Source organism: Gymnoscopelus braueri, assembly GCF_963280865.1.
Source record: "Gymnoscopelus braueri genome assembly, chromosome: 17".
Classification (NCBI taxonomy): Eukaryota; Metazoa; Chordata; class Actinopteri; order Myctophiformes; family Myctophidae; genus Gymnoscopelus; species Gymnoscopelus braueri.
Window position 1 is genome coordinate 27,664,333 of NC_137617.1, and position 14,808 is coordinate 27,679,140.

General features: G+C 42.9%; 1 protein-coding gene across 5 annotated transcripts; it reads right to left on the bottom strand.

The window, feature by feature from the left end:
- Window positions 1-468: 468 nt before the first annotated feature.
- telo2 (TEL2, telomere maintenance 2, homolog) lies at window positions 469-12,428 on the bottom strand. Of its 5 annotated transcripts, none has more exons than XM_080455097.1 (21): window positions 12,399-12,428; window positions 11,145-11,514; window positions 10,223-10,500; window positions 10,042-10,110; window positions 9,723-9,870; window positions 8,950-9,052; window positions 8,790-8,858; window positions 8,239-8,380; window positions 7,377-7,516; window positions 6,700-6,797; window positions 6,490-6,603; window positions 6,302-6,390; window positions 5,975-6,066; window positions 5,266-5,382; window positions 4,636-4,707; window positions 3,751-3,921; window positions 3,454-3,545; window positions 3,227-3,326; window positions 2,978-3,042; window positions 2,537-2,652; window positions 469-1,590 (listed from the first exon to the last, which is right to left on the bottom strand). In XM_080455097.1, exons 2-21 carry the CDS (start codon window positions 11,489-11,491, stop codon window positions 1,472-1,474), a joined length of 2,541 nt encoding a protein of 846 aa, XP_080311223.1. In that variant the 5' UTR covers window positions 11,492-11,514; window positions 12,399-12,428; the 3' UTR covers window positions 469-1,471. The 5 variants fall into 5 exon arrangements, with proteins under 5 accessions (XP_080311223.1, XP_080311221.1, XP_080311224.1 ...); XM_080455095.1 differs by having other exon boundaries at window positions 12,291-12,426; XM_080455098.1 differs by having other exon boundaries at window positions 11,145-11,493; window positions 12,291-12,416.
- Between the last annotated feature and the right edge of the window lie 2,380 nt (window positions 12,429-14,808).

The window sequence follows — 14,808 nt, forward strand, 5'->3', positions numbered from 1 at the left end:
AGCCGCTCTCAGGCTCCGTCTCTCAGTCCGCACTGAGTCCGACAACCAGGGGGCAGGTGGAGTTTGGCGTGCAGGCCTGGTGGTGAGGGGACAGAGATGGTCGAGAGAAGAGGATAGAGTAGAGAAAAGAAGATCTGTGGCGGTATCAGGGGATAGAAGAGCAAAGGATTCAGGGGCAGGGAGAGCAGAGAGAACAGAGGAGGAAAGAACAGTGGAGGAAAGTGAGCGAAGATTGTGACGTGAGGCAATCATGTGGGTAGGGAGGGGCTGTGAGGGGGGAGAGGAGAGAGAGAGAGAGTAGGACATGAAATAGTGATCAGAGAGTTTCTTACCCTTTTCACTGGAAAGAGGAGTGACAGACAGGTTAGCAATAGAGCAGCCTCTGGTGATACTAGCAACATAAAGTTTACAACCACTTTACCTTGTGACTTAATGGTGGTACGAAAAAAAACACACACACACAAGTGAGCCTATCTTCAAAAATATTTTATTGTTCAGTAACAGACATTACCCAATGTTCCAGTTATATCACCTGGGATGAGTAACGTTTGTATTGTGTGTGCGTGTGTGTGTGTGTGTGTGTGTGTGTGTGTGTGTGTGTGTGTGTGTGTGTGTGTGTGTGTGTGTGTGTGTGTGTTCACAGGATGTCCTTTGTAAACAAACGACTACAGTGCAGAGATTTTCCCGTACAGGAAATGGTAAAAAAAAGGAAAAAAAGGACATCCTCAATACATACATTTTATTTTAGGATAACAGCATCCTCTTGAAATGTTTCATTTCATCTGATAGATGTGGGTTACATCATGATGTGTGTACACACATAAGTGGGTATTTGTGATATTCATGCACATGCCCACACCCACACACACATTTACATGCACAAATCAGTTGTCAAATAGGAATGAAGTTATTGAAGTTATCAAAACTTGCTCACGCATGAATATAGAGAAACAGTTTCACACGAACACGCATACATACGAGCGCACACACACACACACACACACACACACACACCCTCCCCTGGTTGGTCACATGTTCCAGGATATGAATGATATGATATGAATTGAGTGGGCCGGCACCTGCGGCCAGCAGCTCTTAAGCTGAAAGGACATCCTTCAGTGTCAGGATCACGTCCATCCGGCTGGCCCCTCTGCCAGCTAACGTCCGGTGGGGTGGCATTCATCCTCCTTAATCCACTACTCCAGTCCCCAGGTTCCAGCCATGAGAACCAGGACCATGGCTACTGTCCACTAGTCAAACTGAATCTGGCCTGCATTTATGAGAGTCATCTCTTGTGCATTTATTTATTTATTTTCCCACTGAATACGTTTGTCCTTTATACTCATCACTACTGCATGCCCAGTGCTTGTGGATTTAGCGGTTTCTGCTGCAGGCCCAGTGCTTGTGGATCTGGATGTTTAAGTTCATCATGACTGCAGGCGGTCCTTGTGGATCCAGCTCTTTATGCTCATCATGACTGCAGGCCCAGTGCTTGTGGATCTAGCTGTGTCTTTAGGCTCTTGTCAAGCAGTACCAGGCTCTGCACAGCCAAACTCCTGCAGTCTCCATCAGCATCCCCTTCGGCCACATCTGTGAATTACGGTATACAACAAATACAAGTTTACTGGCAGCACTCCTCACTGTTCAACCATAGATATGTACACGTAAATACCACGTTGGCTGCTGCCGTTCATTGGAATGATGTGCGACCGCCATACTGATCCAGGCAAGCCGTGCCTCCTATTGTATGGAAGCAGGAGGTCTCTCCACAATCAAAATCATCATAACTCACTGAATTTTCAAGCTATTTTGAATCAACCGTGGTATGGTTTGTTACAGATGCCATGACATCTTTGCGTGCTTATGTATTCCTATCAGTTAGCTCACTTTAAAGATGTATCTAAACTGGAAGTGGGATATTTAAATATCAAGAAACATCACACAACGTTGTACTATTGCCTCGTCAAACAATGCAATTTCTATCCTTAGAGGGTAAAACATTTTTTTTTGGATGATCAGCCAATCACGTCACATAGACTGTATAGTACAGGACATCCTGGATCCTCATCTATTTCCCAGCAATGGTCTCCGCAGCTGTGCATGGCTGTGGGCTGTCCATGTATGTCTGTGTGTGTGTGTGTGTGTGTGTGTGTGTGTGTGTGTGTGTGTGTGTGTGTGTGTGTGTGTGTGTGTGTGTGTGTGTGTGTGTGTGTGTGTGTGTGTGTGTGTGTGTGTGTGTGTGTGTGTGTGTGTGTCAAGGGTGGAAGGGACATCCCTGACTGACGCACACAAACTCCAGGTGCAACCTCAGGCCTAGGCCAACTTAAAGATATGTATAACCGTGGTTGTATCTTTTCCTTACTAGGAATAACCAGGGTATATCACCCTATACTCCGATTAACGCCCCAAATTATAATGTCACATGACGTGAGGTTTTTAGCTCTGAAACACATATTCTATATAGACATCTTTATAACAGTGGGACAGAATAGTTGTTAATATGACCGTTCATATAATTTCACCACCATGTTGTTACCTGCCAGCCAAGATCTTGTCTCAAACAGCTGATCACTGAGCTGCATCAGCAGATGTTGACTGGGCATGCTCAAAAATACGGAGCAGACAGCAAACAGGACTCCACGTCTCACAACCCTGTGACAAAGTTTATAGGTTAGCCTGAACCGAGTTGGCAAAACGTGCAGTACTCTAATTACTGATTTGTTTGTTGTTATATTCATGTATGTTCATTCATTCATGCTTTGTTAATGTGTCCGTTACTCAAGGCCAAGGATGATTATTATAAACTTCCATCCAACAAGCTCTGAATTGTCAGCAAAAATCAGACCTTTAATGGTAATGTATTTCAGAGCCAGGGTGAAAATTCACAAGATCACAACAGACACTACAAAAACAAGACTTCTTCCAGCACATCTAAATGCAAACACACACAGAGTACACACTTATGCACCAAACTTACTGGTCAGCATGGAAGCGCACCGTCCACACAAAGTCCAAAAGGGCACGACCCATCTGAGTGGCTACCTGCAAGTAAACAGGACAAATTCACGTGTCTTGTCCACACAGTATCTCGAGTCACAGACCCCCATGGTTTTATGAAGTCAGGAGGGGAAGGCCTTTGGACTGGGCTCCCTCGAAAAAGAGATGTTGTATCTCAACCGGAATTATCAAGAGTAAATAAATGTCTAATAAAAAACTTGAGGCCTACCGGTGCATTGACAGCGAGATGCATAAGGAGGCCCAAAGTGTGGATCAGCCTCCCCAGTACTAGGTGGTCACTGCCTAGCAGGTCAAAGGTCACCTGAGGCCTGTCAGACAAGTACAGTATTACATTTCAGTGATGGACCACAGGTGCTTTAGAATGAATCACATTACAAAACAAACCATGATGGAAATATGTGGGGGTATTTTATATTTGTTCTGAAAGACACTCACCTGTCATAATTTTTGAGCAGAGGAAAGAAGAAGTGGCCAGCCACGGGTGCGTAGCGGTTTGGGGTGACCGTGGCTGGAGGACATGTGACACCCTGTGGTGACAAAACAGAATGACTCAAGTTCTTGTCAGTAAGCATTCACTCAAATACTTGATTAACCAATAGCTGCTGAAAATTGTTAATGTATGGTCTGGCCAAATATGAAAAATGGATAACAGAAATCTAAATGTAAATAAATAAAATGGCTAGCTATCAAGGACACCCACATCTAAATTATCATTAGGTCTATATTGAGTACCTTAGTAAGACGCTTTGTCTTGCTTTGAATCCGCCTTTCAACTACTTGCCGCCAATGGACAGGGTTGTCTCCAGGATACGGGTTCAGATCGGTTATGGGGTTAATTTCCTTTGGCAGACCGCCCTTATCAGCGATTGGCCGAGAGAGCTCCTGCGCTGCCATAGCTAGGACCTGGTGCAAAGAAAGAAAATCACAGTTTCTATTACTTACTGTATATGACATATTAGCAATCAATAAGTCAGGTCAGTTACAATACTCCTGATGGGCTGCACGTTAGATATGATCACATCAGTGCTATTACCACTTAACCCTTTAAGACCGGGAACGCATCTCTGTTATTGTAAGATTTATTTGGGCTATTCAAAAATAGCAGATCTACAAGCTCATGGCGCGGCATGAGCTTGTAGATCTGCTATTTTTGAAAAATCGTGAAAATGTGTGCAAATCTTTGAATATATATTTTTTAAAGCGAACATTCAACAACATGTCAACAACATGACTCTCTTACAACTTCTGAGGGGTCCCTGGAACAAAACATTTTGAGATGGGGGTCCACGGCCATATCATTTTTGAGAACCACTGATATTATAGCAAATATGTTTTTTTCAAAAAACTGTTAGGATTTAGAAGACATTTGTAGAATCCCCCAGAAGCAAAGATTTGAGTTACAAATGTTCGCTTTAAAAATACATATATCCAAAGATTTGCAAACATTTTTCACGATTTTAAAAAAAATAGCAGATCTACAAGCTCATAGCACGGCACCGAGTGCTATTTTTGAATAGCCAAAGATATCTTAAAATGACACAGACACGTTCCCGGTCTTAATGGGTTAAGGATAGCTGGTGGCCATAAAAAGGCAGAGAGATGCCATTTTGATCTCACCTCCAAGATGTCCAGTCGCTGCCGGAGACTGTAGTTCATAGAGTAAAACTCAGTGGTCAGATACTGAGTCACCTTTTTGGAGACAAAGCACATTATACAATTTCAGTGGTAAAATCAAGGGTAATATATATATATATATTTGTTCATGCTAATTAAAAGATCTGCATTCCAACGGGAGTGCTGTTGGTATGTGGATCTTTATTCGATTTTGTTGGATATTCTTTCAGCACCATTAGGCTGTGTGCCATTTGTTTATTCTTTCTTTGTGCTTTTTCCCCCCCAATTTAGTCGTTATGCCAATTAAATTAAACATTTGTGTGTTGTCACTGCTGTTGTATCCTACTGACTCGCCTGCCAGTGAGGAGTCCCCACAGTGAGCCCCTGCCAGTGAGGAGTCCCTACAGGGAGGCAGGAGGACGTATAGCCTTCGTCCTCTCACCCAACACTCCCTGCTGACAGGTACCGTCCAGCCCGTAGGAAAACGTGCAGTGATATCACCCTCCCCGCCCGGCTTCCCTCCCTCGAACACAGGCCAATCGTGTTCGTATAGACGCTCGAGAAAGCCGGATGCACCGCGGTGGATTCAAACCCACAACCAACATTTATGTTTATTCTTGCATTTTTTCTTACAGGGACACAGTCTGTCACTGTGAGGGCCACCATCGTAGACTGTCTGATGCTCAGGAAGCCAACCGTGTTGAACTTATCCTCCATGTGCAGTAGCACCTTGGTCAGCTGGACGCCGATCTGAATGCAGACAGAGTTACATAATGTGTGAGCAGTCATCTAAAAGTACGGTATTCGTATTAACCCATTAAGACCTGAGGCGATTCTTAAAAATGTTTTCTAAATCCTAACGGTTTTTTGAAAAAAAATAAAAATAATAATGTTTTCAAGATTTTTCAAAAATAGCAGATCTACAAGCTCATAGCGTGGCACTCGGTGCCGCGCTATGAGCTTGTAGATCTGCTATTTTTGAATAGCCAAAGAAATCTAAAGTGACACAGATGCGTTCCAGGTCTTAATGGGTTGAAGGATTTCATGTTTGCTCAGTTAGAAAAAAAACGTTTTTTAATTGCAAACTAGCAAACCAACGACCTAATGCTTGGTATCTATGTACAGCTGTTTGATATTGATATTGAATATGTATTGAAATGGAAATTAAATTAACATGCAGAAAAGCAAATCCCATCTATTAATGCTCAATGAAAAGTGATAACAAATTAATTCAGTTATAATACAAATTGGTACTGAATTGAATGTTTTTGAAACAGACAACATACTTTTGCAGATACCAGATGGCTCAGCAGTCAGCACTGTTATTCTGCTGTTGACTCACCTCTTTGGTTGTGGAGACGTTTTTCCTCACCAGGCCCTCTGCAACTCTCAGACTGAGCTCCACTCGCACTGAGTCCTCAGAGGAGATTAAGGCTGGATGGATTGACAGATAAGACACCAGAGGGATTGGTCAAAGGTCAGAGTGGACAACGATCATAAATATATCCCACATCTCAGCTGAAATTGTACAGCAGACAGTTAATAGTGACAAGACCATTCCTTTCCTTGTGCAGTACTAATTCCACAAGCCTGCAATACAAAAGCAGGACATATAATGGCTCCATGTGTTTATACTGTATAAATAGTGTGGCATCTGGTCCGGCCATACCTTCCAGACAGTCTCGGAGGTAGCGAGGTGGGGATGATTGGTTCATCTCCTGATCACCAGACATGTCATATGGGGTGAGCTCATCATCACTGGAAGGGAAAACAACATGGGGTTTAAAACCGCATCTCTCCATTAGTAGCCTACATACAAAAATAGTTAAAATTGATGATGTGACAGCTCACTGTTACCTATCCAGATCTGAGTCTGGGTGATCGTTTGGTGGCCTGGGTGCTGCTGTAGCTTTGGGTGGTAACTCTTGCGGCAGCAAAGTCAGCCCATTGGCCTGTTGATGGTCGTTTACTCTGTGGACACCATGAAGATACAGTACATGAGTAAGGTAATTAAAGTGGTGGTGGTGGTGGGGGGGGGGCAGATTACTCAATTTAGTCAACACTGACCCATTGACAGACTGAGGTTCTGGCTCAGGTTCCTCTTCAACCAACGGACTGGTGACCATCAGCGAAAGCAACTCCTGGGATTCCTCATCTTGTTCATACTACAAAACAGCACAACCATAACCATGTAGGCATTCATAAAATACACATACTGGAAAATAACAATGCATGCACAGGGATTTGTATGCCATTTTTGTGCTTTGGGTACTTCCAAAAACGGCATATTTAAATCCTCAAACCACTTGAGGTCCAAGGAACCAATGTCATTTTGAATCAGTTTAGTCCAGGGGTCTTCAACAGGGGGTCTGGGACCCCTAGGGGGTCCTCAGAGTTACTACAGGGGGTCAGCCAAATCTTTGTGTGATATGATTTTTTTTTTTTTTCCTTAACCACTTGAACCCTAGCATCCCTTTTCTGAGGAGAACTTTAGCCAAAAAATAGCAGATCTACAAGCTCACAACGCCTCGCAGATCGGCTATTTTTGGCAAAGAGGTATAGGTGTGGAGGGAAAAAAGAACAGTAAACGTAAACAAAAAAAGTTGAATCTAAAACACAATTTTATACAATATAGAGGGGGTCCCTGCTTCATCTCTCTCTCAGCTAGGGGGTCCTTGGCCTGAAAACGTTGAAGACCCCTTGTTTAGTCTGTTTGCACGATGATAAAACACCTTAGATTCTACCTCAAATTTGAGCTTGGCGGTTCCGCTGATGTCCATGCGGGAGCTCAGGCATTCTCCCACCACCATGCCCATACGTCTGATGCGCACCACACTGCTGTCCAGATGACACTGCATGCCACCCAGCATGCACTGGAGGAGCTCTGAGAGCACACGGGAATAACATCGCAGGCTTGAACATTTTAGAGCAGTGGTTCTCAAACAGTGGTCCGGGGACCACCAGTGGTCCTTGGATGGGTACCAGGGGGTCCCCAGTGAAATCAGTTAACATAGCGTCACAGTCATTTCAACCACTTAGCTTTGGCTATTCAAAAATAGCAGATCTACAAGCTCATAGCGCGGCAGCTTGTAGATCTGCTATTTTTTTTAAATCTTTAAAATGTGTGCATATCTTTGACTTATATATTTTTAAAGCAAACATTTTTTAACTCAAAACTTTGCTTCTGGGGGTCCCTGGCACAAAACATTTTCAGATGGGGGTCCGCGGCCAAATGTATATCAATTTAGGGGCCCTTGGCATGAAAAGGGTTGAAAACCACTGATTTAGAGCATAGTGATCACACAGTTTGAGGGTCATCATCCCACCATGTTCAAGTAGGGCCAACAAACAGGGATATTCTAAAGTTGTCATTGACTCTTGCTTTATCCTTGAGAAATCGAATTAAACAACAAACATTAAGGTAATAAAAGAAAACTCAACGGTACGATAAACTATTATTTAATCATCATTATATGGTTGTCATTGCAGAGACAGTTTTCTATCATGGTACTGGGATCTAGCACATTTCTATGGTGATAAACATATATTGAGCTTATACTGATCTAGTGAGTGAGTGAGTTGAGTCAGACGTGCTGAGCGTTGCACCTGAGCGGAGGTCCTGTAGTTCAGTGTCACTCAGCAGTCCTACACACAGCAGTAAGGCCCTGCTGACATACAGCTGCTGCTCCACAGGCGTGTGTCTCACTGCACTGGCGTTGGCCCAGGCCTGGCATAGTGACCGTAGGACCTGAATAGCAAACAAACACAAACTTGAAATGTCAAAATAAATTGGTGACACTATGGGTGACACCAATAACACAATATAAAATAGTGTAGATAGGTCATAAATGCCATACTTCTGTGTTCACGGCCACCTGTTTTGCTTAGTCTACTCTACACGATGATGCTTATTGTTATGGATACCATTCATGGTATCCATAACATGGATTGTCATGGATTGATTACTTCCTCTCCTGAAATATTTGATGCAGAACCACAGCATTACTATGAATAGAAATGTCCTTTGTATACTTTTCTATTTCTATGGTTGTAACTAAGCTATGATGTAATCAAACCAAGTTGTTGGGCCAAATTACATGTTATCAAATCATACATGTACAATTGACGATGAAATGCCGCTAGCCTGCTGAACTCACCTGTATCAGCAGTGGCCGTCGCTCCCTGTCCGCTGCCATGTAACCCATAAGTGTTCTCAAGACCCCAGTCTGAGGGAGAGACAGAATGCAACTGAATGGTACAAAAGCTAATCTAGGTACAGTAAGTCTGGACGGACTAATAGTACAACTTCTCACTCACCTCATACTTGTATTGCAGCAGCAGCATTTTATGAGTGATGACAAACTGGGCCTTTTTATTCTTCAACACCAGGTTCCCCATGATCCTGCCCAGGGCACCAGGCCTTGAAAAACAGGACAACACAAAGATTGGTATCTACAGCAGAGACCAGACAGTTGTGTAAAGCTCTCTTTCGGTTCCTTTTCTGTGATTAATAAGCCATGTATATGATTTTTTTTGTGTACTTTATACAGTGTCATGCAATGACTTATTTTGTCATGTTTTGATATCTTTACCAGGCACAAAATGTTTTCCAATCTGCTATTTTTGAAACAGTTAGAAGTTTTATTTTTACATTTACGGCTATAACGGCATGTCCAAAACTGGGATGCCAGGGTTGAAGTTGGTTAACCCATTAAGACCTGGAACGCATCTGTGTAATTTTTTTTACACTTTGGCTATTCAAAAATAGCTGATATACAAGCTCATAGCGCGGCACAGAGTGCCGCGCTATGAGCTTGTAGATCTGCTATTTTTGAGAAATCGTGAAAATGTGTGAAAATCTTTGAATATATACATTTTTTAAAGCAAACATTTGTAACTCAAATATTTGCTTCTGGGGGTCCCTGGAACAAAATATTTTGAGATGGGGGTCCGCAGTCAAATACAAAAAGATTTTGGGGTCCTTGACATGAAAAAGTTTGAGAACCACTGACATGGTAACATTTTTCAAAAAACAGTTTAGAAGACATTTTGTAGAATCGGCCTCAGGTCTTAGTTGGTTAACTGCTTACCCCTTGACGGCCCGAACAAGCCCAGTGACCACGCTCTCCAGCCATCGCTCTGGAACGTTCTCCAGCAGCTTCCAGCAAACCCTCTGCCACACCATGTCTGACTGTGTGCAGAATGAGAGGCGAGGAGCCATCACTTCAAACACCAACTCTGAAAAAGGCAGAAAACACAAATACTGTAGTAGCCTATAATTTGCTACGGTCTCTAAAAAAGAAAGACAATGACTCCACAGAAAGGGAAAAAAGTACAATACATTTTAGAACCACACGCAATTTGTATTTGATGTAGACTGCTGCAAAGTGCAAACATAATTCAACTCACCACTATGTCCCTGAACACACACTTTTCCAAGTGTCTGTGCCACAAAGACCAATGAACAATCTTTTCCCTCTGTAAAAAAATAAAATAAAAATCTAGATACGAGGAGAAGCATGAAATATGAAATGATTATGTGACATCACTTTAAAAAAACGTGAAAAGAGCTCATCAACCAGGCCCTGACCTCTGAGTGCCTGGCAGATCCTCTCCAGGGTGGTGAGGACCTCTGCGGCCAGCAGTGGATAGTACTGCTTGGGGAGAAACAGGGTCTTGTTGTTAGCATGGAGCCTGTTGGCTGTGAGGTCTGGTAGAGCCACCAGGCGTCCCAGAAGGATCTCTCTGAACTGGGGGGAATCCGAGGGGCCTGCCCCCTGACAGTAAGACCACAGCAAGGCGGCGAGGCGACCGCTCTGGAGGAAGGCCTCGGTGACGTTGACCAGGCGGTCCAGTCCAGCACTAGGACTGCAATGGAGAGACATTGCCGGTGAAATGAGTGAACAGACAAATAATAACGTGCAGTAAATGTAAATCAGCAACCATGCACATTTACACATCCTCATTTTTCCACACTGACAGCCGATATTTGTAATAATTACATTTTCAAAAATAAATTCTATTCAGCTGCAATGACAACTTTGTTGACCCCACTGTTTCAAAGAATGGCATCCTATAGTACAGAGGTCTTCAAAAGGGGGTCCGGGACCCCTAGGGGGTCCTCAGAGTTACTACAGGGGGTCCGCCAAATCTTTGTGTGATTTTATTTAATTTCTTTACCTTAACCACTTGAACCTTAGCATCCCTTTTCTGAGGAGAACTTTAGCCAAAAATAGCAGATCTACAAGCTCACAATGCCTCGCGCTGCGAGGCGTTGTGAGCTTGTAGATCGGCTATTTTTGGCAAAGAGGTATAGGTTAGAGAGAAGACCAAGTAAAAACAAAAAAAAGTTGAATCTGAAACAATTTTATACAATATAGAGGGGGTCCCTGCTTCATCTCTCTCTCAGCTTGGGGGTCCTTGGCCTGAAAACGTTGAAGACACTGTATAACTGATCTTGTTCAAGCAGTTATTTCACAGCGTGCTCCTAGTGCTCCTTCTGAAGTGCATACCTTAGCATTCCTACACCCTCCATCAACACCAATAAAGACTGCTCCGGCGGACCTCGGAGGAACAAGCCGTCCCACAACTCAGTGCGCTGGGCTACCGTGAGCGCCTGGAACCAATCGGCGTGGATGTTGCCGACGAGACATTGAAGCGTTTGGGTGTAGTGTGCGTTGGTGAACTCTGATCGTTGAGCCGAGGTGGTTTCTCCCTCTGGTCGGTCATCCAGGTAACTGCCGAGTGCCCGAAGAGCGGCCAACACTTCTCTACTGTCTGTAGAAGTCGAGAGGGTCCGGACACACTGGCCCACCGCCAGACGAACGCCTGGATCTGGGCTGGCGCCTGCGGGCTGCATGGCTGAACACTCAAACCTACCAGCTTGAGACAAGAATAATGTAGCCTGTAGCAAGCTATGATGTCATCGATTGATCCGTCTATTTCAGTGGTTTTTCAACCCTTTTTCATATCAAGGTCCATTATCTATTCAGCATTTGAGACACGGATTTCACCATTTGATGAGATTTAGACTCTCAGACCCAAAACTATATCTCTATATTTCGTTGTCATTTGATAAGATTTTGTCCACAATTCCATGTTGTATTGATGTTGGTACCATAGGAGAGATCAAAATAACAATTCTTCTACATTCTCTAATTGTGTAGACTTCTTGTAAATTAAGTAATGCAGATGTTTAACAATAATGTAACTCTTGAGAACGTAAAATTAAAACGGGTCCATTTGGTTTCATTTTACACTCTCAAGAGTTAAAGATCTACGTGGGTCCATTTGGTTACCAATTCTCCATCATTTAGCTGGGGACCACCTGGAACCCCCTCAAGGTTGATTGATTGAATACTTTATTAACAGTTTGCAAAGACAAGCACAGGGAAGTACAGTTCAATACAGGGTCTGTTAGGAGGATTTTAAACCCCAAAAATAACTATGGCTCGTTTCCATTGGGGTCCTTTGTACTCAATTCATCGAAACTGGTGGTCCCCGGACCACTGGTCTATTTGCTTTGTCGTGTCAACTACAATGACCAGGTGTCAACTATCGATTTCTAGGAATAATTAAGGACACACATTTTGCACTATAGCCTCGGCAAAGTCTATCAAATTAGACATAACACTTCTCATAATTGTGACGTTAGCTACCTGTATATGATGAAGAACTGTTAATGTTTCAGCACGAATATAAAATAAAAGAGCTGGTGTAAGTAAGATATAAGTCACAATAACTTTACATTTCTGAAATTTTCTAACCATTAAAATATGTTTAGGATGGCCACTTCCTGCCATATGTGTGCTACCAAAATATGTCCGATGTGAAGGCTATGTCATATAACAATGGTTCCGGATACAGTCCGTTCCTTCCAAAAATATATATTTTTATTTCAAGCTTTGTCAATACCGATACCAGGATACATTTTTAATCTGAAAGATAATCACATTTCAAGAAAGAAGATATGGATGGTTAGCAGTAGGACTTCCAAATGTCCTCAGGTTAAGTTTCTAGGTTTTCTAGGTCTAGGAGCCAAGTTAATTCTGGGGACGAGTGTGTTTTCTCTTTATTTACCAGAAGATGGCACTGTCTTCATCACAAAAGAGAATGTTCAGTGAATGAATGTGGGAATGTTCCCATTGGTTCTGCGTTGATAGATCCTGCCCACCGTGCCGCTTCCTTACCGCGGATTGGACAACAACTGGTTTGCGTCACTGTAATGCTCACGCCGCGGGAGTATAAAGTTGCGGAAGTGAACCAATTTGTTTATTGCCATTCACTCTGATTGAAGGTAAGCCTGCCGCTGTTTGTTAGTGTGGTTTTGTTTGTCTTTGCTAGAAGTTGTCGCGTTATCGATAAAATACATTTATGTGATAGTCTTGATCCAAGGCTGAAGTTGAACTGTTGTTGACTTGAAACTTAAAGGTAGGGTAAGTGATATTTTTTGGTTAAAACAAAAAGTATTATAGCCAGGGATGAGCTGTAGGGGGTGCTATGGGGGGTCGACGACCCCTTAGTTCTGGCGCTGGCTGGGGGGCTGGGAGCTCCACATGCACGCGCGAGCACGCACCGTCAGCTGCGGTCTTAACACCTTAAAGTTTAAACAATAGCCTCTCAAGGTTCGCGCCGTCAGCGGCGAGCCGTTCTCAATAGCGTCTACCTGGCTGCTTTGCATAACATTAGGCTACTCTAAAAAGCCATGGACTTGAATTGAATGTGTACATTGATTCCTCTCACAATGAGAGACAACAGTCTCTGCACTGCAGAGTGTGAAGGGGATCGCTTAGAAGAGGACCCAGTTCTCTGAGACAAGACAAAAACAAGTTGTCTGATTATTTTAAGTACTTATGTGTGGGTGAGTCTATGTAAAGGGCTTTTATATAAAACTAAAAGGAAAATAAAATAATTAATTAATTGAAACAAAAATAAAAACAACAAATTAACAATGCAACTAAATAATACGATATAATTACATTAAAAATCACATGTTGAATACAGTATTTCAACTAGCACTGAGCTGATTGGCTATGTGCACATGCGTGCACGTGCGCGTGCACGTGACGTCAGAAAATATAGCCCCCCTAGTTCAAAAATCCACAGCTCATCACTGATTATAGCCGATCTACATTTGAACTTATGTAGATCTGCTATTTTCACAATTGTCTGTGGAAGCGAGTCAAACTAAATGTAATTCCTACAATTCCAATTGCTTGTCAGGGTGGGCGGCGTGGGCCCGCCTGGGGCCCAGTTTAAATATGATTTTATTTTGGGGGGTCGCGGCCTGAAAAGGTTGAGACTTGTACCAAATCTCTTGGTCAAACCTGGCTGATGTACAAACTCCAGCCTTGCAGATCTGCTATTTTTGGCAAGTTGCTGTGGTTCAACTGGTTAAGTCCACCTAATATTGGACAGCACTGCTGCTGTAGAGGTTGTTCTTAATAATGAAATATGTAATGCATTCTACTCATTTATTCCCCCCCCCCCCATTCCAAGACCAACCTGTTTGTTCACTGAATACTTTGGGGAAGTTAACTGAATGAATGATATATTGTCTCCCACCCTATAAATGAAGTGATAAACGCACAGCATATAAGTAACTGTAGAGCTATTGCCTCCTCTGGGTTTACAGAAAGCAGACTGCTAAGCGGGACAAATAGACCAACGAACAGTGAGATGGATTCATGCATGGATGGCATTTCTACCAGGCTGGAGAAGTGAGTAGTACTGAATAACTTAACCACTTAAAGCTGCACTATTATGACTTTACATGGGTCCCATCATTCAAAGACAAAAACACCCATGTCTCATAGACTAGGTGCATTCCTTCAAAAGTTTGGCTGATCATGTTACCTTCTTTTCAGCCTTAAAGACTTGAAAGAAAATCTCGGGATGAAACGCAGTATTCAGAATCGGATGGTTCTTTGTGTTCAACTATATTACTGACATTTTACTTACGTTTTTTCTTTTGTTTTGACAGGTCATTAAATCTGGATTTGGATGAGAAAATGGAGGCCTGTCAACGGTAGCTATGAAATCAATTTCCATTTCTAACCTAGAAATAAATACCTGACCTAGGAAGAAAACTGTCCTCAAAGAGCTGTGATCTAAAGGCTAGAGCCCAACCGACACCAGATTTCTGGGGCTTCTCCTGATTCTGGAGAGTCCTAGTCT